The sequence below is a fragment of the Ranitomeya imitator genome, chromosome 6 (genome assembly GCF_032444005.1).
Source record: "Ranitomeya imitator isolate aRanImi1 chromosome 6, aRanImi1.pri, whole genome shotgun sequence".
In the NCBI taxonomy this organism is placed as follows: domain Eukaryota; kingdom Metazoa; phylum Chordata; class Amphibia; order Anura; family Dendrobatidae; genus Ranitomeya; species Ranitomeya imitator.
Window position 1 is genome coordinate 327,276,655 of NC_091287.1, and position 25,603 is coordinate 327,302,257.

Here is a 25,603-nt window from a genome sequence, read left to right on the forward strand (position 1 = left end):
TATAGAAAACCGTTGTAATATTTGTTTACATATTTTATATTGCTTTCTTGATAAAAGTTATTGTGCTGTAATTATGAATTCTTTAAATAGAGTTTTGAAATCCTTCATGGACCCAAAAGTCAAAATTAAATTTTGAACGAGCTTGTTTACATGTTGCATTTTTTTTTTTCCAATGGTAAAAACTGCTGTTGTGCAAATTGACCTGTTGCAGGTAATTCCTTTCAGGTCTGGCTTCAGAATCATTAACCCCTTAGTGACAGAGCCAATTTGGTACTTAATGACCGAGCCAATTTTTGCAATTCTGACCACTGTCACTTTGAGGTTATAACTCTGGAACTCTTCAACGGATCCCGCTGATTCTGAGATTGTTTTTTCGTGACATATTGTACTTCATGTTAGTGGTAACATTTCTTCGATATTACTTGCGATTATTTATGAAAAAAACGGAAATATGGCGAAAATTTTTAAAATTTTGCAATTTTCAAACTTTGTATTTTTATGCCCTTAAATCAGAGAGATATGTCACGAAAAATAGTTAATAAATAACATTTCCCACATGTCTACTTTACATCAGCACAATTTTGGAAACAAAATTTTTTTTTGTTAGGGAGTTATAAGGGTTAAAAGTTGACCAGCAATTTCTCATTTTTACAACACCATTTTTTTTTAGGGACCACATCACATTTGAAGTCATTTTGAGGGGTCTATATGATAGAAAATAATGAAGTGTGACACCATTCTAAAAACTACACCCCTCAAGGTTCTCAAAACCACATTCAAGAAGTTTATTAACCCTTTACGTGCTTCACAGGAACTGAAACCATGTGGAAGGAAAAAATGAACATTTAACTTTTTTTTGCAAACATCTTAATTCAGAACCATTTTTTTTATTTTCACAAGTGTAAAAACAGAAATGTAACCATAAATTTTGTTATGCAATTTCTCCTGAATACGCCAATACCCCATATGTGGGGGTAAACCACTGTTAGGGCGCACCGCAGAACTTAGAAGTGAAGGAGCGCCGTTTGACTTTTTCAATGCAGAATTGGCTGGAATTGAGATCGGACGCCATGTCACGTTTAGAGAGCCCCTGATGTGCCTAAACAGTGGAAACCCCCCACAAGTGACACCATTTTGGAAACTAGACCCCTTAAGGAACTTATCTAGATGTGTGGCGAGCACTTTGAACCCCCAAGTGCTTCACAGAAGTTTATAACGTAGAGCCGTGAAAATAAAAAAATCGCTTTTGTTTACACAAAAATGATCTTTTTGCCCACAAATTCTTATTTTCACAAGGGTAACAGGAGAAATTAGACCACAAAAGTTGTTGTGCGATTTCTCCTGAATACGTCGATACCCCATATGTGAGGGTAAACCACTGTTTGGGCGCACCGCAGAGCTTGGAAGTGAAGGAGCGCCGTTTTACTTTTTCAATGTAGAATTGGCTGGAATTGAGATTGGACGCCATGTCGCGTTTGGAGAGCCCCTGATGTGCCTAAACAGTGGAAACCCCCCACAAGTGACACCATTTTGGAAACTAGACCCCTTATGGAACTTATCTAGATGTGTGGCGAGCACTTTGAACCCCCATGTGCTTCACAGAAGTTTATAACGTAGAGCCGTGAAAAAAAAAAAATCGCATTTTTTCTACAAAAATGATCTTTTTGCCCACAAATTTTTATTTTCACAAGGGTAACAGGAGAAATTAGACCACAAAAGTTGTTGTGCAATTTCTCCTGAGTACGCTGATACCCAATATGTGGGGGTAAACCACTGTTAGGGCGCACCGCAGAGCTTGGAAGAGAAGGAGTGCCGTTTTACTTTTTCAATGCAGAATTGGCTGGAATTGAGATCGGACGCCATGTCGCGTTTGGAGAGCCCCTGATGTGCCTAAACAGTGGAAATCCCCCACAAGTGACCCCATTTTGGAAACTAGACCCCCCATGGAACTTATCTAGATGTGTGGTGAGAACCTTGAATGCCCAAGTGCTTCACAGAAGTTTATAATGCAGAGCCGTGAAAATAAAAAATATTTTTTTTTCCACAAAAAAGATATTGTAGCCCCCAAGTTTTTTTTTTTACAAGGGTAACAAGAGAAATTGGACCCCAAAAGTTGTTGTCCAATTTGTCTTGAGTATGCTGGTACCCCATATGTGGGGGTAAACCACTGTTTGGGCGCACGGCAGAGCTCGGAAGGAAGGAGCGCCGTTTTGGAATGCAGACTTTGATAGAATGGTCTGCGGGTATTATGTTGCATTTGCAGAGCCCCTGATGTACCTAACCAGTAGAAACCCTCCACAAGTGACCCCATTTTGGAAACTAGACCCCCCAAGGAACTTATCTAGATGTGTGGTGAGAACTTTGAATGCCCAAGTGCTTCACAGAAGTTTAGAATGCAGAGTCGTGAAAATAAAAAATATTTTTTTTTTCACAAAAAAGATTTTGTAGCCCCCAAGTTTTTATTTTCACAAGGGTAACAGGAGAAATTGGACTGCAATAGTTGTTGTCCAATTTATCCCGAGTACGCTGATGTGCCATATGTGGGGGTAAACCACTGTTTGGGCGCACGGCAGAGCTCGGAAGGGAAGGAGCGCCTTTTTGGAATGCAGACTTTGATAGAATGGTCTGTGGGCATTATGTTGCGATTGCAGAGCCCCTGATATACCTAAACTGTAGTAACCCCCCACAAGTGACCCCATTTTGGAAACTAGACCCCCCAAGGAACTTATCTAGATGTGTGGTGAGAACTTTGAATGCCCAAGTGCTTCACAGAAGTTTAGAATGCAGAGTCGTGAAAATAAAAAATATTTTTTTTTTTCACAAAAAAGATTTTGTAGCCCCCAAGTTTTTATTTTCACAAGGGTAACAAGAGAAATTGGACCCCAGAAGTTGTTGTCCAATTTATCCCGAGTACGCTGATGCCCCTTATGTGGGGGTAACCCACTGTTTGGGCGCACGGCAGAGCTCAGAAGGGAGGGAGCACCATTTGACTTTTTGAGCGCAAAATTGGCTGTCGTGTTTGGAGACCCCCTGATGTACCTAAACAGTGGAAACCCCCCAATTCTAGCTCCAACCCCTAACCCTAATCCCAACCTGATCCATAATCCTAATCACTAACCCTAACCATAATCACAACCCTTACCCCAAAACAACCCTAATGTCAACCCTAACCATAACCCTAATCAAAACCCTAAATCCAACACACCCCTAATCCTAATCTCAACCCTAACCTCAAACCTAACCCTAATCCCAATACACCCCTAATCACAACCCTAACCTTAACCCTAATCCCAAACCTAACCCTAATCCCAAGCGTAACCCTAATGCCAACCCTAACCCTAATACCAACCCTAATCCAAACCCTAAACCTAATCCCAGCTCTAACCCTAACTTTAGCCCCAACCCTAGCCCTAACTTTAGCCCCAACCCTAACCCTAGCCCTAAGGCTACTTTCACACTTGCGTTGTTTGGCATTCCGTCGCAATCCGTCGTTTTGGACAAGAAACGGATCCTGCAAATGTGCCCGCAGGATGCGTTTTTTGCCCATAGTATTGCCGACGGATCGTGACGGATGGCCACACGTCGCGTCCGTCGTGCACTGGATCAGTTGTGTTTTGGCGGAGCGTCGGCACAAAAAAACGTTCAATGAAACGTTTTTTTTGTACGTCGCATCCGCCATTTCTGACCGCGCATGCGTGGCCGTAACTCCGCCCCCTCCTCCCCAGGACATAGATTGGGCAGCGGATGCGTTGAAAAACTACAGCTGCTGCCCACGTTGTGCACAATTTTCACAACGTGCGTCGGTATGTCGGGCCGACGCATTGCGACGGCCCCGTTCCGACGTAAGTGTGAAAGAAGCCTAACCCTAAATTTAGCCCCAACCCTAACCCTAAATTTAGCCCCAACCCTAACCCTAAATTTAGCCCCAACCCTACCCCTAACCTAACCCTACCCCTAACCTAACCCTACCCCTAACCTAACCCTAGCCGTAACCCTACCCCTAACCTAACCCTACCCCTAACCTAACCCTAGCCGTAACCCTACCCCTAACCTAACCCTAGCCCTAACCCTACCCTAACCCTACCCCTAACCCTAACCTAACCCTACCCCTAACCCTACCCCTAACCCTACCCCTAACCCTACCCCTAACCCTACCCCTAACCCTACCCCTAACCCTACCCCTAACCCTACCCTACCCCTAACCCTACCCCTAACCCTAACCCTAACCCTAATTTTAGCCCTAACCGCTGTTCTCCTGCCGGCCGGCAGATGGAGACAGATGGCGGGCGCACTGGGCATGCGTCCGCCATGTTCTCTTCTGCCGGCGGCCAGGAGGAGCAGCAAGAGGATCCAGGGACCTAGGTGAGTATGCTAGGGTCCCCGAATCCCCCTATTTCTCTGTCCTCTGATGTGCGATCACATCAGAGGACAGAGAATTACACTTTACTTTTTTTTTTTTTTTTTTTTTTGCGGTCGCCGGTAAACAGTTAATTACCGGCGATCGCAAAACAGGGGTCGCTAAAACCGACCCCCGATCATGCTCTTTGGGGTCTCGGCTACCCCAGGCAGCCGAGACCCCAAAGATTCTCCCGGTGCCGGCCGGCGGGCGCACTGCGCATGCGCCCGCCATTTTGAAGATGGCGGCGCCCACCGGGAGACACGAGGAGCATCGGGGGAGCTAGGTGAGTATTGGGGGGCCACCTGGGACCCCTTTTCTCTGTCCTCCGATGTGCGATCACATCGGAGGACAGAGAAATTAAAAAGAGATCGCTTTTTTTTTTTTTTTTTTTTTTTTTTTGCGATCGCCGGTAAACGGTTAATTACCGGCGATCGCAAATGCGGGGAGGGTTAAAAACCCCCCGAATCATGTTCTCTGGGGTCTCGGCTACCCTCGGCAGCCGAGACCCCGGAGAAAATCGGCCTGTGGGGGGCGCTATACACTTTTTCCACAGCGCCGTTAATTAACGGCGCTGTGGTTTAAGTACCCTTAGCGGCCGCCGTTAAAAGGCGTATCGGCGGTCGCTAAGGGGTTAAAGCACCACTCCAGAGCTGTTTTTTTTTTTTGTTTGTTTTTTTAATTCATTTTTTTTGTTTTTATCCAGCACTGGAGTGGCGTTTTAAATGTAAGCCCCATTCTCCCGGTCACATACTCGCCCTCCGGAATCTTCACCACTTTTCGACTCTGCTCCAGTCCCTCGGCGCCATCTTGTTTTCACAGCTTTTGACTGGCTGGAAGTCATAAGCTATGTCATAAGCTCTCAATGCAAGAGCCAGAATGAGGCGCTCATAGACTTTTATTGAAAAGTAACCCCCACGTAGCTCTCTGAAACATTGAAGCTGCAGGTGAGTATGAGACATGGGAATTATATTTAAAGCCTCTCTCCAGCTGTGCAATTAAAAAACAAACAAAAAACTGGAGCAATGTGTTATTTGATCGGCTAATATTGCTGGAAAAAGCTGCAACCTGCATAATGGTAGCTATTTAGATACATTGTCTATCATTTTAAAGGGTTACTCAAAATAATCATTCCCTGTCTATAAGATTGGTGATATTTTACTTACGGTATGTCTGGGAGTCAGACCACTGGGCTCCCAGCAATCCAGAGAATCTGGCTCTGGAAAGCCCATCTTGAATAATACAGCAGAGGTGTGCAGGGTTGACTTACAAAAAAAAAACGAGCACAGCAGCTTTCTCTAGCATTCCAATAGATACTGAATAGAGCAGACGTTGAAAGTGTACACCAGATCCAGAGTCCCATTAGGAATCGCTGGGTGCCCCAACAGTCAGACCCCAGCCATCAGAGAGTTATACCCCCATCTACAAAATGACTTTCATTTGAAAGGGAATCGGTCACCAGGTTTTTGCTATGTAATCTAAGAGCATCATCACAATGACTCTGATTACGGTGATGTGGGCCTTAGGCCGGGTTCACACTGCGTTCAGTGTCTCCGTTAAACGGACTATGTTACACCGCGGCATAACACTGTGTAACGTAGTCCGTTAATGCAGCCATTGAATGCAATGTCGGACGCATCGCTAGCGCATGCCCACAATGCTCCATCTGCACTAGCGCTGTGCCAAAGTCGGTACTTGCGTTAGCGCAGTCCGTTTAACGTATGCGTTGAACGGCCTGCACTAACGCAACGTGAACCTAGCCTTAAGGTACCTTCACACATAACGATTTCGTTAACGATATCGTTGCTTTTTGTGACGTAGCAACGATATAATTAACGAAATCGTTATGCGTGACAGTGACCAACGATCAGGCCCCTGCTGGGAGATCGTTGGTCGCTGGGAATGATCAGGACCTTTTTTTTTGGTCGTTGATCACCCGCTGTCATCGCTGGATCGGCGTGTGTGACGCCGATCCAGCGATGTGTTCACTGGTAACCAGGGTAAATATCAGGTTACTAAGTGCAGGGCCGCGCTTAGTAACCCGATGATTACCCTGGTTACCATTGTAAAAGTTAAAAAAAAAAATAAACACTACATACTCACATTCCGGTGTCTGTCACGTCCCCTGGCATCAGCTTCCCGCACTGACTGTCAGCGCCGGCCGTAAAGCAGAGCACAGCGGTGACATCACCGCTGTGCTCTGCTTTACGGCCGGCCGGCGCTGACACAGTGCAGGGAAGCTGACGCCATGGGACGTGACAGACACCGGAATGTAAGTATGTACTGTTTGTTTTTTTACTTTTGCAATGGTAGCCAGGGTAAACATTGGGCTACTAAGCGCGGCCCTGCGCTTAGTAACCCGATGTTTACCCTGGTTACCCGGGGACTTCGGCATCGTTGGTTGCTGGAGAGCTGTCTGTGTGACAGCTCTCCTGCGACCACACAACGACCTAAACAGCGACACTGTAGCGATCGGCATCGTTGTCTATATCGCTGCAGTGTCGCTAAATGTGACGGTACCTTTACTCTGCTGCTTGTTGTAGTTTTGATTAAAATCACAGTTTTGTCTGCTGCAGATCTAGCAGTTCTCTAATGCTGAGCTCAGTATAGCCCCGCCAAAACCATGGATTCCCACCTATCTGCCAATATACAGAGTACACAAAAAGATGCCAATTGGAGCAGGAGGGCTACATGGCATGTGTCAACTAGTCCTCTAGTGATATCCTGCTGACTTTAAAAATACAAATTTTATTGAAAATACAACAAGAAGCCCAGTAAGGGGCACCTCATTGGAATTGGAGTCTTTGCCACTACATCATGCTGCTCTCATATTACATAGCATAAACCTGCTGATAAATTCCCTTTTAATTATGTCTTAAGAGTTTTGAAGCAGATTAGACAATCAAGATTAGAATATTTTTGCACACGAATTTGTGAACATGGTAATGTTAAGTAATCAAAATGTGCCTACACTTATATTGATCAAGTGCTTTTTGTCCCCTCTAGTGCCTCAGACAATATGTACAGTTGGCAATTCGTGAAGGATTCGGTTCTCCTATCACATGCCCAGACATGGTGTGTTCAAACCGGGGTCTCCTTCAGGAAGCAGAGGTATGGACATCTAAACTGCTTCCCATTTTGTTTTTTGTTTTTATTAGAGAAGTCAACATTATTTCTAACCTGTTGAGGTGTTTTACTTAACAGTAATGTATACCTGCCATCGATATCTAATTGCCCTGAATGTCACAATGGAGTTTTTGTTCCTCTTTATGCCTTGCAGTAATGTTTACCTTTTAGATATGTTATATCCACTGAAAAATCTCCTAATCTTCTATGAACTTGTAACCTACAAGTGACTGCTGTGCCTTATGACTGCGGTGTCCTGTATATTCAGGCTGGCGTGACTCACTTCTTCCTTGTTGGCATGCTTCTGCACAATCATATGCCAACAAAATTGTGTTTTTGTTGTGGCAATAAGAATGGGACGTGAGAGCCGGACATTAGTAAATACGTATTTTTATGATCTTTTAAAATCTCAATAACAGCCAGTTTTCTGTGCCGATAACTTGCTTGCCACTCAGATCCTCAATCTATATTTCTACATATCGTATTCTGTGTATATTTGTACCTTTAGAATATATATGTGGGGGGAAAGAAAGTGGTTTTGCCCATGGCACACATCCAGATGGTTGGTTGAATGTTATCTTTTTATTGTGGAAATTTATTTTATCTCCATGTTTTCCACCGGTGTGCCAGCATTCTTGCTTATATTCCATGAAATGCTATTTATTTTGAACATTGTGTTCCACAAACTTATTACATTTTAAATGAAATTATTAAATACACTGGTAAGGCTCTGGTCACATTAGTCACCAGTCTATCAGGTTTACCATCCACCTATGATTGTCATATACACATTGCAAGAACATCCGTTTTTTGATTAACCTTTTAAGGACCTGACATTTTTTGCTTTGTCACTTTCCACTCCTCCTCCCCTTGTTCAAAGACCTACATTTTTTTATTTTTCTCTCAACATATTTTTTTTGTGCTATTTTCCATTTTTGCTCTTTTTTATTCATTTTTTTTCTTCCCCTTATTCCAGAGCCATAATTTTATTTTTCTGTCAACATACCTGTATAAGGCATTGTTATTTGCAGGACGAGCTGTTCATTTGAATGACACCATTAATTTTATTATGTAATGTACTGGAAAGCAGGGAAACAAGTAGACAAAAAAGCACAATTCCATTGTTTTTTAGTGAGTTTATATACAGCATTTATTATACGTTAAAAACTACCTGGAAATATAATTCTCAAGATCAGTACAGTTATGGCAACAACAAAATTATTTGTTTAATTTATTTTTAAGTGCTTTAAAAAATATTTTTTTTGAGAGCTGCAATGTTTTCAATTTTAAATATATATACCATTATTTTCTCAAATACCCCTCCACAACAGCACCATAGGAGGAGGCTGTCACCCCACTCTAATAGGGACAGAAAACACAAAAGTGTTGGCCCCTCCCACATCCTCTTGCCAGTGTTTTTCCTGTCCCTATAGGGATGAAGAGGTCATACCTGTGGTGCTCTGTGGCCGGCGGCAGAGACTGTTATTTACCTGAATAAGCCAGGCAGCGGAGAATGACTTCTGTGCCTTTCCTCTACATGCTGCTCCTGTCTCCTCAGACTCAGAACTTCCCATCCTTTCTGCATCCTCGGGTAAAGTTTGTTTCAGGATGTGGTCCTCCCCGAGCTCACCAGCTTCACTCCTCTCCCCTTCCCTGTGTGCCGGACAGCCGGAGGTGACGCCAGCAGCATCTCTTCTGGTTGCCTTTCACTCTGGAACTCGTATGTAAAGTGCGCATGTTTGCCGGAAGAGCTGTACGATGCTGGCTGCCCCCTTGCAGCATCAACTGCTGTTGCTTTCCACATTGGAATGCATGTTTCAATGTGGTGGCCGGTTACAGAAGCGGATTTGGTGACTGGATAACCGCCGGTCACTACAAGGGCTCCCACCCATTATTTTCACTATTGGATGAGGAGGAGGTGTCTCGTCTAATGAGATGAAGGCGCTGGGTCCGGTCACTTCTATGTAAGTGCCCTGGACAGAAGAAACCCTAAGGTATGACCGATCCTTTTTGATATCCTGGAGGGAAGTTGTTATTCCCGCTATGCATCTGCAGAGCCTGGTTCTTATCCAGTCCCAGTAAGTTTCCTGGCATTGGGAGTCCTTACTCTTGGTGCAGGTTATGTATGCAGTTGTGTTAAAAGGGGTTTGCATGTTTGGTGATCTGAAATATTTTAAGTGTGTTGTTTTTTTGTTTTTTTTAAATATTAGACAGCCAAAAAAAACGAAGGCAGCACAACAGTTCAGGGTGAAAAAAAGCGGATATTTAATTGCCCAAAATGGCGATGTTTCAGCTCGATTGTGAGCCTTTCTCAAGCTTGAGAAAGGCTCACAATCCTGAGACAAACGTCGCCATTTTGGGCAACTAAATAGCTGCATTTTTTGTAGTCCCCTTCCACGACGGCATATGTAGGTTGTCTCTTTGCCCTAATGGGGAACAGGAAATACAGAGAGGTTGAAAGGACCTCCCACCTCCCACTTGCCAGTGTCTTTCCTGTTCCCCATGGGACAGGGAGAGGTGTTCCATGTGCTGTAGTGGCCGGCGACTGCAGTACCTCTTACAGGCTTTGCCTGTTAAGCCGGGCAGCTGGCGGTCGCTCCTTGCCTCCTCCTGTGCTGCTCCCGTCGTCCTGCATGCAGGTACCTCAGGACCCCTTCCCGGCCTTCCCGTGCCCCCAAGAGGGCAAAGCAGGCCTGGGATCCCCAGCCGGGTTCCTCTCTGAGCTTCCCGGCTTCTCCCCCTCCATTCTGCTCGGCGTTCCGGAAGTGACGTCAGCGGTCGCGCACGTGTCACTTCCAGTTTTCGTATCTCCCTGAAGCCGGTACTTCCAGGTTTCGCCGGCTGACGTGTCAGGCCGGATGGTGTCTGACACATAGATCCTGGAGGGGGAGGGTGAGTGTACGAATGCTGGAAGCAGGTGCTGGGACAGAGGTCTATAAAAATCCTGCTGAAGCCACCACTGAGGTAAGGCTAAATTCCCTCAGTATGGATGGCTCTTCATGCCCTGCATCTGCAGAGCCCAGCGCTACCCCTGCTACAGTGAGTGTATGCAGGGATGGGATCCGGGAGGTAGTACCTTTAGGGGGTTTATCTGTCCTCACTCCTCTCTCCCTTTCTATTTTAGGGAGAAAAGTCTACCCCTAAAACTGCCTATAGAAAGAAGTGCCCGGTCTGTAATGTTAAATTCCCTCCTCACTGGGATAAAAAAAACTCTGCCAGCCATGCACTGACAGGACGGTAAAAGCCGAGCAACCATCTCTGCTAGATTAAATACGCTCTCTTGTTAAACAGGAGGTACAATCTTCCGTGGCAGCTTTTACACCTCCACCTCCGCCACCACATACCCCAGCTAAAAAGAGGAAGATTCAGGTTGTGGAATCTGATTCTGATTCAGACCTCTCTCATACCTCATCCGTTGGTTGGGAAGATCCAGTATTACCTAAGGCTGAGGTCAGAAAATACCTCTTCTCCTCAGATTATATTGAGGATCTAGTGTCTGCTGTTCGTAACACTATGGGACTAGAAGAGGAACCTGAACCTCAGTCTATACAGGATCAAATGTTCGGCGGGCTCAGATCGGAGAAAAGGGTGGGGTTCCCAGTGCACGCTAACATTGTTAGTATGATTGATCAGGAATGGGAACTGCCAGAGAACCGCTTTAGCACCCCTTCAGAAATGAAACACAGATTTCCTCTAGAGGGTGAATTTGTTAAATTGGACATTCCCAAGGTTGATGTTCAGGTGGCTAGAGTTGCCAAGAGAACAGCGCTCCCTTTTGAGGATTCTTCACAATTGAAGGATCCTATGGATAGGAAGATTGAAAGTCTCCTGAAGAAGTCATGGGAAACTTCTACATCTGTCCTTAAGGCTAACATTGCCTCTACTTGTGTAGCTAAGGCCCTCTCCCGCTGGCTACAAAAATTGGAAACTCGCATATCTCAAGGTACCTCAAGAGGCGAGATGTTAGATTCGCTCCCTATTCTACATAGGGCTACTGGTTTCCTGGCGGATGCTTCTCTGGAATCTGTTAGTTGCCGCCAGATCCCTAGTGCTTTCCAACTCTGCCAGAAGAGCTCTCTGGCTTAAAATATGGAGTGGTGATATTACTTCTAAAGCCAAATTGTGTGCCATTCCCTTTAAGGGAAAATGTTTTCGGTCTGGCCTTAGGTGACATTCTTGACAAAGCTACTGACAAGAAAAAGGCTCTCCCGGAGCAAAAACCACCTAGGAAACATTTTTTTCATGCCCCACAGTATCCACCCTCAAGCGAGAGGTAAAGGCAAAACCCGCAGATGGAGCTATGCAAAAGGTAGAGGGAAAAATATTTTTGTCCCACAACAGCAGCAGCAGCAGCAATCCCAACGTGACAAACAATGACTCCGACCCGGTGTGGGGGAAGACTCTCAAAATATGTGGGTCAGTGCGAAAACATCACCAGTTCCCACTGGGTTCTCAATGTTATCAAGGAGTGCCTATTGATAGTTAATTTCCTCCCCCCTCAGGGTCTAAAAATTACAACCCTTCCAACATTAAAAGATCACAATTTATTGACATTAGGTCTTAAAGATCTTATGAAATCAAACGTGATCTCCCCAGTTCCACAATCTGAATGGGTGGCTATGACATTATTCCCGATTATTCCTGGTACCCAAACCATCAGCGGACGTCCGTATTATTATAAATTTAAAGGGTCTAAATCAACATGTGAAATATCGCAAGTTCAAGATGGAGTCTGTAAAATCAGCCATTCCCTTGATAGGGCATCACTTCTTTATGGCAACCATCGATCTAAAGGATGCATATTTTCACATTCCTATTCACCCAAGACACAGAAAATATCTCAGGTTTGCGATACAGGGGAGTCAAGTGGAGCACTATCAGTTTGGAGTCCTTCCCTTCGGTATTTCTTCAGCACCGAGAGTGTTCTCCAAGATAATGGCAGAGGCGGTGTCATTTATCTGGAAACAAGGTGTCTGTATAGTGCCCTATCTGGACGATCTCCTGATAGTAGCTCCCACCGAGATGACCCTGATATCCCATGTGTCAACCACTTTAGAGATATTGAGGTCTCTGGGTTGGATTCCAAATATAAAAAAATCCCAGCTTCAACCCTCAAAAACCAGAAATTTTTTGGGAGTGATTCTGGACTCTGCAAAACAAATGTCCTTTCTTCCAGACAATCACAGACTACCATTAGTAGCAAAGATCAGAAAATTCAAAGAAATGAGATCTCCTACTCTCCGAGAGGGAATGTCACTCTTAGGCTCCATGACAGCCTGCATACAGTCGGTGGCTTGAGTTCAAGCCCACTCAAGAATCCTTCAAGCCCACATTCTAGACAATTGGGATGGTCGTCCTGGCACTCTACCAAAAGGATCCACACACCAGGGCGAGTGAAAGCATCCTTAACATGGTGGATGAATTCTAGAATCCTCCTCAAGGGTGTGAGTTGGATTCAGTTCCCTCTAACCACGATCAAGTCAGATGCCAGCAAGAGGGGCTGGGGAGCCATAATAAACCATGTTCCTTATCAAGGTCTTTGAGACCAGTCGATCAGAGGGAAATCGTCAAATTTCAGAGAGCTCAAAGCCGTGGAAGAGGCCCTGTTAGCAGCAAGTCGTCAGATTTCTGGACAACATGTTCAGATATATTCAGCCATGACCACGGTGGCTCACATAAAGCACCAGGGCAGTACAAAATTCCTCAGCTTAAAGAAAATCTCCGCTCAAATTTTTTGTTGGGCCGAAAAACACTAACTGTCCCTGACGGCAATTCACCTGAAAGGTGCTGCCAATATTCAGGCAGATTACCTGTGTCGCCAGTACATTCATCCTGGTGAATGGAGCCTGGATCAGCAAACATTCAACATGCTAGTACGCAAGTGGGGTCTCCCAGAAGCCGACCTCTTTGCCTCTCACCAAAACGCAAAGGTCGAAACCTTCTCCTTGAACCCAAGAGGCAATCCCAGAGTAGATGCCTTAGTCCAAGATTGGCATTCTCATCTAGCCTGTGCGTTTCCACCAATCCCAATTCTTGCAAAGCTTCAATGGAAAATACCGATAGAAAGGACCCTGGCTATTTTGATAGCTCCGTTATGGCCCAAAAGAAGTTGGTTCAACTTGATCATCCAGCTACAGCTGGACTGGCCAGTAATGTTACCAGTAAAGGACAATATCCTCTCTCAGGGACCCATACTCCACTCAGACCCTCAGAGATGGAACTTATCGGCGTGGTTACTGAAGCCCAGGTATTGAAAGCAAAAGGGTTATCAAACCCTGTCATAGCTACCCTGCAAAAATCTAGAAAACCAGTAACAAACGCCAGCTACAATAAAATCTGGAAAAAGTTTTCATCATTTTGTCTACCTAATCTTCCAGACCCTCTCAAGCCAAATATACCTAAGATATTAGATTTTTTACAAAAAGGCTTGGAGATTGGTCTTAGACCCAGGTCTCTGCGCTCAGCTCTGTCTTGGATCAAGATCTAGCAGGTCATTGCTGGATCAAAAGATTTATGACCTCCGCAATTAGAATGAATCCTAGAAAACAGGACATAGTTCCTCCATGGGATCTCAATGTGGTGCTCCAAGGTCTTACAGGTCCACCTTTTGAACTTTTGTCTTCCTGTCCTCCATAAAATCTTGCTTATAAAACTGTTTTTTGGTAGCCAGAACTTCGGCTAGAAGAGTGGGTGAATTACAGGCCTTATCGATAAGAGAGCCTTATCTTCTGGTTAGAGAAGATTCAGTAGTGCTTCGTCTAGATCCTTCTTTTCTTCCAAAAGTTGTCTCTGAATTCCATCGTTCCCAAGAGATCGTTCTACCAACCTTTTGCCATAAACCTGCAAACTCGGAAGAAAGAAAATTCAGCACTCTTGATGTTCGGCTTATTCTATTACACTACTTAGACAAGACCCGTGCTCTCCGAATTGATCATAACCTTTTTGTCCATCTCTCAGGACAAAAGAAGGGGAAAAAAGTAGCTAAAAGTACCATTGCTACATGGATCAAAAAAGCTAGAACACAAGCTTACCTTGCTCAAAATAAACTACCTCCAGTAGGGATCAAGGCCCACTCAACCAGATCTACATCAGTTTCCTGGGCAGAAAGAGCAGGCGCATCTCCAGAGCAGATCTGTAGGGCAGCAACGTGGTCCTCACTTCATACCTTCTCTAAACATTATAGATTGGATGTATTGTCCAATAAGGACTTGGTCTTCGATCGTAAAGTTCTCCAGGCTGTTGTCCCTCCCTAGTGCCAAATTAGTTGGTATTCCTCCATATGCCGTCGTGGAAGGTGACTAGAGAAAATAGAATTAGACTTGCCGGTAATTCGGTTTCTAGGAACCTTCCACGACGGCGCTAATTTCCCACCCTATATATATTCCTGGATTAGTTCTGGGATTCAGAAGGTAAACCGGTGCTATGGTCTGTTGTAAGTCACTGGCAAGTGGGAGGTCCTTTTAACCTCTCTGTATTTCCTGTTCCCCCATTAGGGCAAAGAGACAACCTCCATATGCCGTCGTTGAAGGTTCCTAGAAACTGAATTACCGGTAAGTCTAATTCTATTTTTTACCATGAACTGGTGTGCTGCCTTTGATTTTTTTTTTTGGCTGTGTATGGAGGTTTGGTCATTGCCTTGGAGGCACGGCACCCAGAAACGCTATTGCCTGTGCTGCTTTTCATTTTCTTTTTTCTAAATAATAAAGATAGCACAAGTAAACACAAAATGCCGTTTTTAAGTGAGGGTCTTTATTAAGGGAAAGAGAAATCCAATTCTACAGGGCCCTGTGTGAAAAACTTGATTGCCCCCTCCTTAATTTGTTTTAGCAGTCTTGTTGAAGCGGAGTTCAAATTCCCTATCCACACACAGGCCTGATTACTGCCACACCAGATATCAATCAAGAAATCACTTGAATAGGCCCTGCCTGACAAAGTGAAGTAGACCAAAAATCGTCAAAAGCTAGACATCATGCCGCAATTATAAAAAAAAAAAAATTCTGGAAAAGCTGAGTAACAAAGTAATTGAGATATGGCTTTAAAACCTTTTCCAGACTGATATATATCAAGCTTTGGGACTCCTGGGAACCACAGTGAGAGCCATTATCCACAAATGACAAAAACATGGAACAGTAGGAAACTTTCCCATTAGTGGTCGGCCAACCAAAATTACCCCAAGAGTGCTGCGGCTGCTCATCCAAGAGGTCACAAAAGACACCACAACATTAAAAAAAAAAAAAAGACGGTCTCACTTACCTCAGTTAAGATCAGTGTTCATGACTCCACCATATGAAAGAGACTGGGCAAAAATGGTCTGTATGGCAGAGTTACAAGATGAAAACTACTGCTGAGCAATAAGAACATTGGCTTTTCTCAGTTTTGTAAAAAAAAAAGTATATTTATGATCCCCAAGACTTTTGGGAGAATACTGTGAACTGACGAGACAAAAGTTGAACTTTTTGGAAGGTGTACGTTCCATTACATCTGGCTTAGAATTAACACAACATTTCAGAAGAGGAACATCATACCAACAGTAAAATATGGTTGTGGTAGTGTGATGGTTTGGGGCTGTTTTGCTGCTTCAGGATCTGGAAGGCTTGCCTTGGTAAATGGAACTCTGAATTCTGCTGACTACCTTTTTTTAAAAATAAAAAAAAATTCCTGAAGGAGAATGTCCAGACAACTGTTCAAGACGTCAAGCTGAAGCACACTTGAGTTATGCAGCAGGACAATGATCCAAAACACAACAGCAAGTACACCTCTGAATGGCTTAAGAAAAACAAAATTAAGACTTTGAAGTGACCTAGTCAAAGTCATGACCTTTAAAGGGAACCTGTCACCTGAATTTGGCGGGACCGGTTTTCGGTCATATGGGCGGAGTTTTGAGGTGTTTGATTCACCCTTTCCTTACCCGCTGGCTGCATGCTGGCCGCAATATTGGATTGAAGTTCATTCTCTGTCCTCCGTAGTACACGCCTGCGCAAGGCAATGGCGTGTACTACGGAGGACAGAGAATGAATTTCAATCCAATATTGCTGCCAGCATGCAGCCAGCGGGTAAGGAAAGGGTGAATCAAACACCTGAAAACTCCGCCCATATGACCGAAAACCGGTCCTGCCAAATTCAGGTGACCGGTTCCCTTTAATCCAACTAAGATGCTGTGGCATGGCCTTTACAAAGGCGTTTCATGCTTGAAAACCCTCTAATGTGGCTGAATTACAAGAATTCTGCAAAGATGAAAGGGCCAAAATTCCTTGAGTGTTGTAAAAGGCTCATTGCCAGTTATTGCAAATGCTTGATTGCAGTTGTTGCTGCTAAGGGTGGCCCAACCAGTTAATAGGGTTAACTTCTTTACAACACCCAACCCCCCCCCCTTTTTTTTTTTTATATTCCCTACGTTCAAGGTAAATTTAATTATAGTTTGAACAGGCTCAGATGTCGATTACCAAAGTTTGTCATAATTTGTTATTGTTCAGGTTGCGGGGGTGAAGGCCGGGGGCAGATTTTCTCCTGTGGCTTCTTCACACTCCACCGGTAGTTTTTTGGTGGTTTCCCACCGGATAACCGCACTATGACTTCACACCTCAGGTACTCACTCAACACACACTTAGTTCTTCTCTTTTATTCTCAGTTTCCTTACTATTTCTTCTTTTCCCTTCCCCCTTTCGTCCACCCCCCCCCCCCCCCCTCCAACTTCCCACAATACACCTGATTCAACACCCACACCTAAAATTCCCTATGATCTTGTCTCAAAGTCCATACTACCATGCCCTAAATACTCAACTTTGACAGGGCTGGAATTAATTTCTGCTCTCACAACGTTAAAGGGTTGAACACTCCCGAGAAAAGGAGACAACTCATGTATTCCAACCATAGACAACATATATCAATCTTAATGCTTCAGGAAACACATTTTAAAACTGGCGTGACCCCTAACTGTACCTCTCACTATTACCCCAGGTGGTTCCATAGCACGAACCCTCACTCTAAATCCAAAGGAGTATCAATAGGTTTCCATAAATCCTTTCTCCCTGTGATTCTCGATTTATCAATTGACATGGAGGGCCGATATGTTTTCCTGAAGGTGGCGTGGGGATCACGTACAGTCATACTGGCAAATGTATATTTTCCCAACCAGGGCCAGCAAAGATTCGGGGGCGCATGCAGACGACTCTTAGAGAAATTTGCAGGCTCTCTTCCGATAATCCTCGGGGGCGACTTCAACCTTCCAATGGACCCTGCGGTTGATGTCTCGTCGGGCAGGACCTTGTACCCACCATCTTCAATTAAAAAAGTGAAGAAACAATTATATGATTTACGATTGGTAGATGTGTGGAGGGCTCTCCACCCGGGCACAAAAGACTACAGTTTCTACTCCCATATACATTCCATATACAGTAGAATTGACTATTTTTTTTAGCTCTCAGTGTTTGTTGGATTTTGAGGTGAGGGCAGATATAGGGTCTGTGCTGTGGTCCGACCACGCACCCATATACTTCTCAATACAGCTGGATCCTTCCACAAGATCTAGCTTTTCCTGGCGGCTAAACGAAAGTCTATTACAGGACCCGATCTGTGTGTCGGCAGTGAAGGGTTCAATTGCGGATTTTGTGGCAAACCATACAGGGGATCCAACGCCCCCTTCAATGCAATGGGAGGCCCTGAAGAGCGTCCTGCGGGGTATACTCATCTCAGGGAGCTTGTCTTAAAAAAGAACGCCTGGCCAACATAGCTGACCTCTCCTCACAGATTCACAAACTGGAGACACAACACAAGCAGGACCTGTCCCCGCTTACTCTGACGAGCCTGTCCACAGCTAGACAAAAACTACTAACAATCCTAGATCAGAGGTCACGTTGTCTTAGAGAACGAGTTAGAAGTAGATTTTACCACTTGGGGAACAAGAGCGGCAAATACCTAGCGAGAGCTCTACATCCACGGGGCCCACAAACATTTATACCACATTAAAAACACCAAAGGTAAAACGGTCCACAGCCCCAAGGAAATTTTGTCTAGCTTCTCTGATTACTACAGCTCCCTCTATAACATAAAGGGCCGATTCAAAGGCCTTCCCACCCACTCATTCCAGGAGAAAATCAATGCCTATATCAAACTTAACAAATTACCCACAATTTCTGCAGAGTGCTTAGATGATCTGGAGAAAGATTTTACCCTGGATGAGGTCACCTCTGTGATTCAAGACCTGAAACTAGGCAAGAGCCCTGGCCCGGATGGTTATACAGCAGGCTTCTAGAAGCAGTTCTCAGATCTGCTGTGCCCTTCTTTCCTAACATGTAATTATATTCTTTCAGGTGGCTCAACCCCCCTCTCCCCCCCCAGGCCCTAATGGCCCATATTACAGTTATTCCAAAACAAGGTAAAGACCCATCGCTGTGTAGCAACTACCGCCCCATCTCACTTATAAACATCGATGTTAAAATCTATGCCAAAATGATATCAGAGACTTAATTACCTCTTGCCCCTCCTAATTAACCAAGACCAGGTGGGTTTTGTGCCCGGAAGGGAGGCTAGGGACAATACCATTAGGTCTATCTTCCGGATTGACAGGGCTAACAAAAAAGGTGACCCTCTGTGTATACTATCGATAGATGCAGAAAAAGCATTCAATAGGGTCGATTGGGAATTCATGTGCCAAACACTTACAGGCATTGGACTACAAAAAAAAGCATTGTGGAGTATAAAAGCCCTCTGAGTCCCCTTCGGCCCGGGTCAAGGTGAACGGTTCATTGTCCAACTCTTTCTGCATACGGAACGGCACGAGACAGGGGTGTCCACTGTCCCCTTTACTCTGTGTTGACCATGGAACACTTGGCAGTCACAATTCGTAATAACCCTTCTATAGCAGGAATGAGGTTCCAATCAGAAGACCGCAAATTAGCATTATTCGCTGACGACATGCTCATGTATGTCACTTCCCCCATCACTAGCCTACCTAATATTTTATCAGAATTAAACAGCTACGGAGCCTTAAGTAATTTTAAAATTAACACGCATAAATCTGAAATGCTAAATATTTCGTTACCGTCCTCCTTAGTTTCACAGTTGTGCTCCTCGTTCCCATTTAGATGGCGATCGGACTCCCTTGCCTACCTGGGTATAAACTTAACCGCTAAGTCCTCACATCTATATGATGCTAACCATAAAATAGCATTACACAACGTAGAGATTGACCTGGAGAAGTGGAACAAACTACATTTATCGTGGCTTGGGAGAATTAATGCAATCAAAATGGATCTCTTGCCATGCCTTCTTTATTTCTTCCAGACCATCCCCTTGTATCTCCCAGCCTCCTTCTTCTCCAGGCTCAAGTCAGCAATAACGAGATTTGTGTGGTCTGGCAAACGTCCACGGTTGGCATATCATCTCCTGTGCAGGAATAAACAGTCCGGAGGGCTGGGCCTCCCGGATTTCTTGCTCTATAGCTATGCCTCCCTTGTAACTTGCGTACTTGACCTGTTCAATCATAAGTCAGGTAAGAAATGGGTCGGCCTGGAGATGAAGCTCTCGGAACATAGCTCGGTGGTGCACTTTTGGAGAGAGGGCACTGGGGGGGGATTCGGGGAGATGACCTGCCTTTCGTTACTAGACACCTAACTCAGTTCATTAAGCATGGCATTCAAAAACTAAACTTCTCTACCAGGCCCCCTGACTCCAATTTTTGATAACCCAGACTTTCCAGCAGGCCAGGATAGGATTATGTTCTTACACAAACATAGAGACAGCTGTCCGGTGGTCCATGACTACGTAGATCAAACCTCAATTAAGCCCTTGGGGGCTATCTTTGTCGATAGAGAGCCACCGCCGGGTTCATGGTTCTTTTATGAGCAAATCAGAAGCTACCTCACAGAGTTGTCTTGGCGGGCTGACATCTTTAGACAGCTAACCTCATTTGAGTCCGCATGCCTGGGTGGAGGCCCCCTGTCTCACACAATATTATTGCTATACAGAATGTTCCAAGGTTATCAACCAACTTCACTTGATACTCCTACATTCTTCTTAAAATGGGAAAATGAATTAAGCACACAACTGACTCCGGAGGAACACCTCAAGAGTCTGTTATTTACCTTCAGATCTTCACGTTGCTCAGATTACCAAGAAAGAAGCTATAAACTCCTGGCCAGATGGTACAGATGTCCATCTTAAATCCACCTTATGTTCCCTACCATCCCCGATACCTGCTGGAGGTGCTGGAGTGACAGAGGTACATACCCCCACATCTGGTGGTCCTGCCCACCTATTCACGACTTCTGGGTAAACATCTTTGCACTTAATAACAAATTATCTCTCCATAAGGTCCAGCCCACTATGGAACTGGCCCTGCTGTCTGTATGTGACCTCTCCATCGCCAAATTCAAGAAAGGCCTATTACGACATTTTCTAACAGCAGCGCGTAACGTGATCCCTCGTTTCTGGAAACAGTCAATATCCCCCTCACGTGCTGACTTTATCGTAGAATTAAACCACATTTATAGGATGGAGCAATTGATCGGCCAGGATACTAGAACTGCGGACAAAGTGTTTAACACTTGGTCTCCTTGGATTGCTTTCAAAGAGAGTGAGGAGCTGAATACCTGGCTACATTGACTGATCCTATTGGTCCCCTGGAGGCCCACACTCATAACTTCCCTAGATATTAAACATTACTTTAATATCCATACCTTTTGTATAAAGAATAATAGTCTCAAATCAGTTGGGACTGAAGACCAGATCCCCCTTAGCCCTACCCACTCCCCCCTCTTTCCCACCTCTTTTTCCCCCCTTCCCCCCCCCCCCTTTTTTTTTCTCCCTTCCTTTCTTCTCTCTCTCTCTCCGCCTCTCTTTTCTACTTTTTCTCTGCTCTATGCTTGGCCTGGCCCAAAACTGTACACAGTACTCCATGTGCGGTCTAACCAGGGATTGTACAGAGACAGTATAATACTCTCATCATGTGTATCCAGACCTCTTTTAATGCACCCAATGATCCTGTTTGCCTTGGCAGCCGATGCCTGGCACTGGCTGCTCCAGGTAAGTTTATAATTAACTAGGATCACCAAGTCCTTCTCCATAACAGATTTACCCAGTGGTTTACCGTTCAGTGTGTAATGGTGATATTGATTCCTTCTTCCCATGTGTATAACCTTACATTTATCATTGTTAAACAGCATCTGCCATCTCTCGGCTCAAGTTTCCAACTTATCCAGATCCATCTGTAGCTGAATACTATCTTCTCTTGTATTGACTGCTTTACATAGTTTTGTATCATCTGCAAATATCGATATTTTACTGTGTAAACCTTCTACCTGAAAGTTAATAAATATGTTGAAGAGAATAGGTTCCAACACCGACCCCTGCGGTACCCCACTGGTCACAGTGACCCAGTTAGAGACTATACCATTTATAACCACCCTTTGCTTTCTATCACTAAGCCAGTTATTTACCCATTTATACACATTTTCATCCATACCCAGCATTCTCATTTTGTGTACCAACTTCTTGTGGCACGGTATCAAATGCGTAGGAAAAATCAAGATATACCACGTCTAATGACTCACCTTGGTCCAGTCTATAGCCTAACACTTCATAAAAACTGATTAGATTGATAGGAGTGATTCCTCATAAAGCCATGCTGATATGGAGTCAAACAGTTATTCTCATTGAGATAATCTGGAATAAACCATACTTACTGCAATGCCTAATTCCTGTGAAGCCCTTGATCTCCTGTAAAAAAAAAAAAAATAAAATAAAATAAAAAAACAATATACCATACCTGTCCATCGTTGTCCCACGCCGTAATCCATGTCTGTGGGATAATTAGTTTTCAACCTGGAAAGTGCCAAGATGCGACCGTCCTGCCTGAAAACCACTGGTGAATGAGATGCTGGGAACGCAGCGTCAGTGATTGGAGGTGACTGCATAGAGGTTATCTCCGGTCACTGGGCTGTGTTTTCAGTTGGGCTACGGTGAGATGCCTGCTACCAATGTGAGCGCTCAGTAACTAGGGTTGACGTCATATAGGTTACCTCTGGTCACTGGGCTTCGTTCTCAGCTGGGCTGAGCTGCATTGAGATCTGGCGAGATCAATCGCATCTTGGCACAGTTCAAGTTGAAAATTATCCCCCAGACATAGATTACGGCGTGGGACACAACGACTGACAGGTATGGTGGTGTTTTGTTTTTTTTTTTATTTTACTTTTATTACAGGAGATCAAGGGCTTCACAGGAATTAGGTGTTGCAGTAAGTATGGTTTAATTGAGAATAATAAAGGAGTCTGTAATATTTTCAATTAATGGACTTTATTCTGGCTGTGTCTTTATTTAACATATAACTATAGGAATAGTAATGGAGAGGTGTTTTATACAGTATATTCTGCCCTCACAGTATAATGTCCACCTGATACATTTCCCCACAGTCTGATGTTCTGCTCTCCAACATCTGCACACAAACACACTTTGCCTGTGTTCAGCTCCCCTTCCCTCTGCTGTTTAGTCATATGATCTAAAGGTCCTGGAATGGCATTCAGCCTTTACATGCACTGAATGGTGGTGAAGGGTCTGGGGACAGTGCAGCTTAAAGCCGATCTCCTGGGACAGCTCCCCAAATTCGGGACAGTCCCTCTGCATCTGGGACAAATGGGAGGTATATTCACTCCTATGGCTGGCATCCTATCTCTACATTTATTACGCTTTGTGCAACGTCCTGTGTGGTGCATAGTGTGGTTGTGAAGTTTCGAGTCTTTGTAAGTTCCAGAGATGACCAGGGTACTGGGCCTAGGATGCAAAAGTGAAGACTGGTTGGGTAGCAAAAATCTTCATGATAAATTCTAAAAAAGAGTGACTGCTGCAGGTAATCCATGGCTAAATACACATCCATGGATTTGCTTTAGAAAAAAACCTCATTAGTGGGCCTAGGAATGACAAGTAATTCGTATCATACGATATGATGCAAAATTCCAATATTATTACCAGATTCTTATCTTACGTTGAGGATTGCGTGGCCTATTTTTGTGTTTTGTTTTTTTTTTGTTTTTTTTTCATCTGTACTGTATTATTTATATATAAATAAATTTTTATATTTTTTTCCAAGAAAGCTACAAATCACATTTGAAATTACATTGTAGAAGAGCTTCTGCTGGCTACAATCTGCAGAACTGTTTTGATGTTCTGTTGCCATTTGTACTTTGTGTTGTGAATATCATGACAGGCAATATATTGTGATCAATCATCTTTACAATGTGAGTCTGCCAAACTGTTTCCATGAAACTGTTGACACTTATTACTGTATTTATTAGATGAATACTGGATTTTTTTGTATTTATTCCTAGGTTGCTTGCTTAGTATCCGGTGAACAGCTACATTTGTATCAGCGGTTAAAACTAGAACGAGGTATGTCCTTCTCAATGTCTTAAGAGCCTTCTACTGCTGGATAACTTTTTTTAATTACTTGAATGCTACATATAAAATAAAAAATAATCTATACTTCCCTCTTGTAACGACACTGCTCTTGCAATGTTGTTCTTGCTATACTTGGCGGTTCACGTGACAGCTTAATCCGATAGTTGGCTGTAGGCCTTCAGTATTCCATTAGAGTGGATGTCATAGTAGCTATCTTTTTAACTGATAAACTGTCAGTAAGATCAACCTCTCCCAAGCTGCTTGTATGGACATGCAGATCTTTAAAATGTAAATCCATACACACTTTTATATCTTGTATCTCTTGCTGCCTTCCCCATAAATCAGTGTTTTGATTCATATGCAAATTAGGCATTAAATGCTCTGGGAGTGACAACGCATTTCCCGACTGTCTGGTCCCTCAAAGTTTCTCTGCCCACCACCAACTTCTTTAACTTTGATTGGCTCACGGTCTGACTTATTTACTGGAGTCTGAAATCACACAGCGAGTGAGCCCTAAATCAAGCCAAAGATGCTGATGTGTCCGGGGGGAACCAGCTCTGGTGGCAGATGCTCAGAAAGTGCTCTGTAACTTCCAGAGCACTTAATGCCTCATTAGTGTGTGTGTGTGTGTGTGTGTGTGTGTGTGTGTATATGTACAGTCATGGCCAAAAGTATTAACACCCATGCAATTCTGTCAGATGATACTCAGTTTCTTCCTGAAAATGATTGCAAACACAAATTCTTTGGTATTATTATCTTCATTTAATTTGTCTTAAATGAAAAAAAACACAAAGAATTGTCCTAAAGCCAAATTGGATATTATTCCACACCAAACATAAAAAAGGGGGTGGACAAAAGTATTGGCACCGTTCGAAAAATCATGTGATGCTTCCCTAATTTGTGTAATTAACAGCACCTGTAACTTACCTGTGGCACCTAACGTGTTGGCAATAACTAAATCACACTTGCAGCCAGTTGACATAGATTAAAGTTGACTCAACCTCTGTCCTGTGTCCTTGTGTGTACCACATTGAGCATGAAGAAAAGAAAGAAGACCAAATAACTGTCAGAGGACTTGAGAAATCAAATTGTGAGGAAGCATGAGCAATCTCAAGGCTACAAGTCCATCTCCAAAGACCTGAATGTTCCTGTGTCTACTGTGCACAGTGTCATCAAGAAGTGTAAAGCCCATGGCACTGTGGCTAACCTCCCTAGATGTGGATGGAAAAGAAAAATTGACAAGTGATTTCAACGCAAGATTGTGCAGATGTTGGATAAAAAACCTAGACTAACATCCAAACAAATTCCAACTGCCCTGCAGTCCGAGGGTACAACAGTGTCAACCCGTACTATCCATCGGCATCTGAATGAAAAGGGACTGTATGGTAGGAGACCCAGGAAGACCCCACTTCTTACCCAGAGACATAAAAAAGCCAGGCTGGAGTTTGCCAAAACTTACCTGAAAACGCCTAAAACATTTTGGAAGAATGTTCTCTGGTCAGATGAGACAAAAGTAGAGCTTTTTGGGCAAAGGCATCAACATAGAGTTTACAGGAGAGAAAAAAAGAGGCATTCAAAGAAAAGCACACGGTCCCTACAGTCAAACATGGCGGAGGTTCCCTGATGTTTTGGGGTTGCTTTGCTGCCTCTGGCACTGGACTGCTTGACCGTGTGCATGGCTTTATGAAGTCT

At 44.0% G+C, this 25,603-nt stretch overlaps 1 protein-coding gene across 2 annotated transcripts in view; it reads left to right on the forward strand.

The window, feature by feature from the left end:
* RNF144B (ring finger protein 144B) overlaps nucleotides 1-25,603 on the forward strand; it is a 135,984-nt gene that overhangs the window by 79,679 nt on the left and 30,702 nt on the right. For both annotated transcript variants that reach the window (XM_069730850.1, XM_069730851.1), the window contains 2 exons: nucleotides 7,403-7,507; nucleotides 23,842-23,902. In XM_069730850.1, the coding sequence (XP_069586951.1) occupies nucleotides 7,403-7,507; nucleotides 23,842-23,902 (166 nt within the window). The remainder of the gene's footprint in view (nucleotides 1-7,402; nucleotides 7,508-23,841; nucleotides 23,903-25,603) is intronic.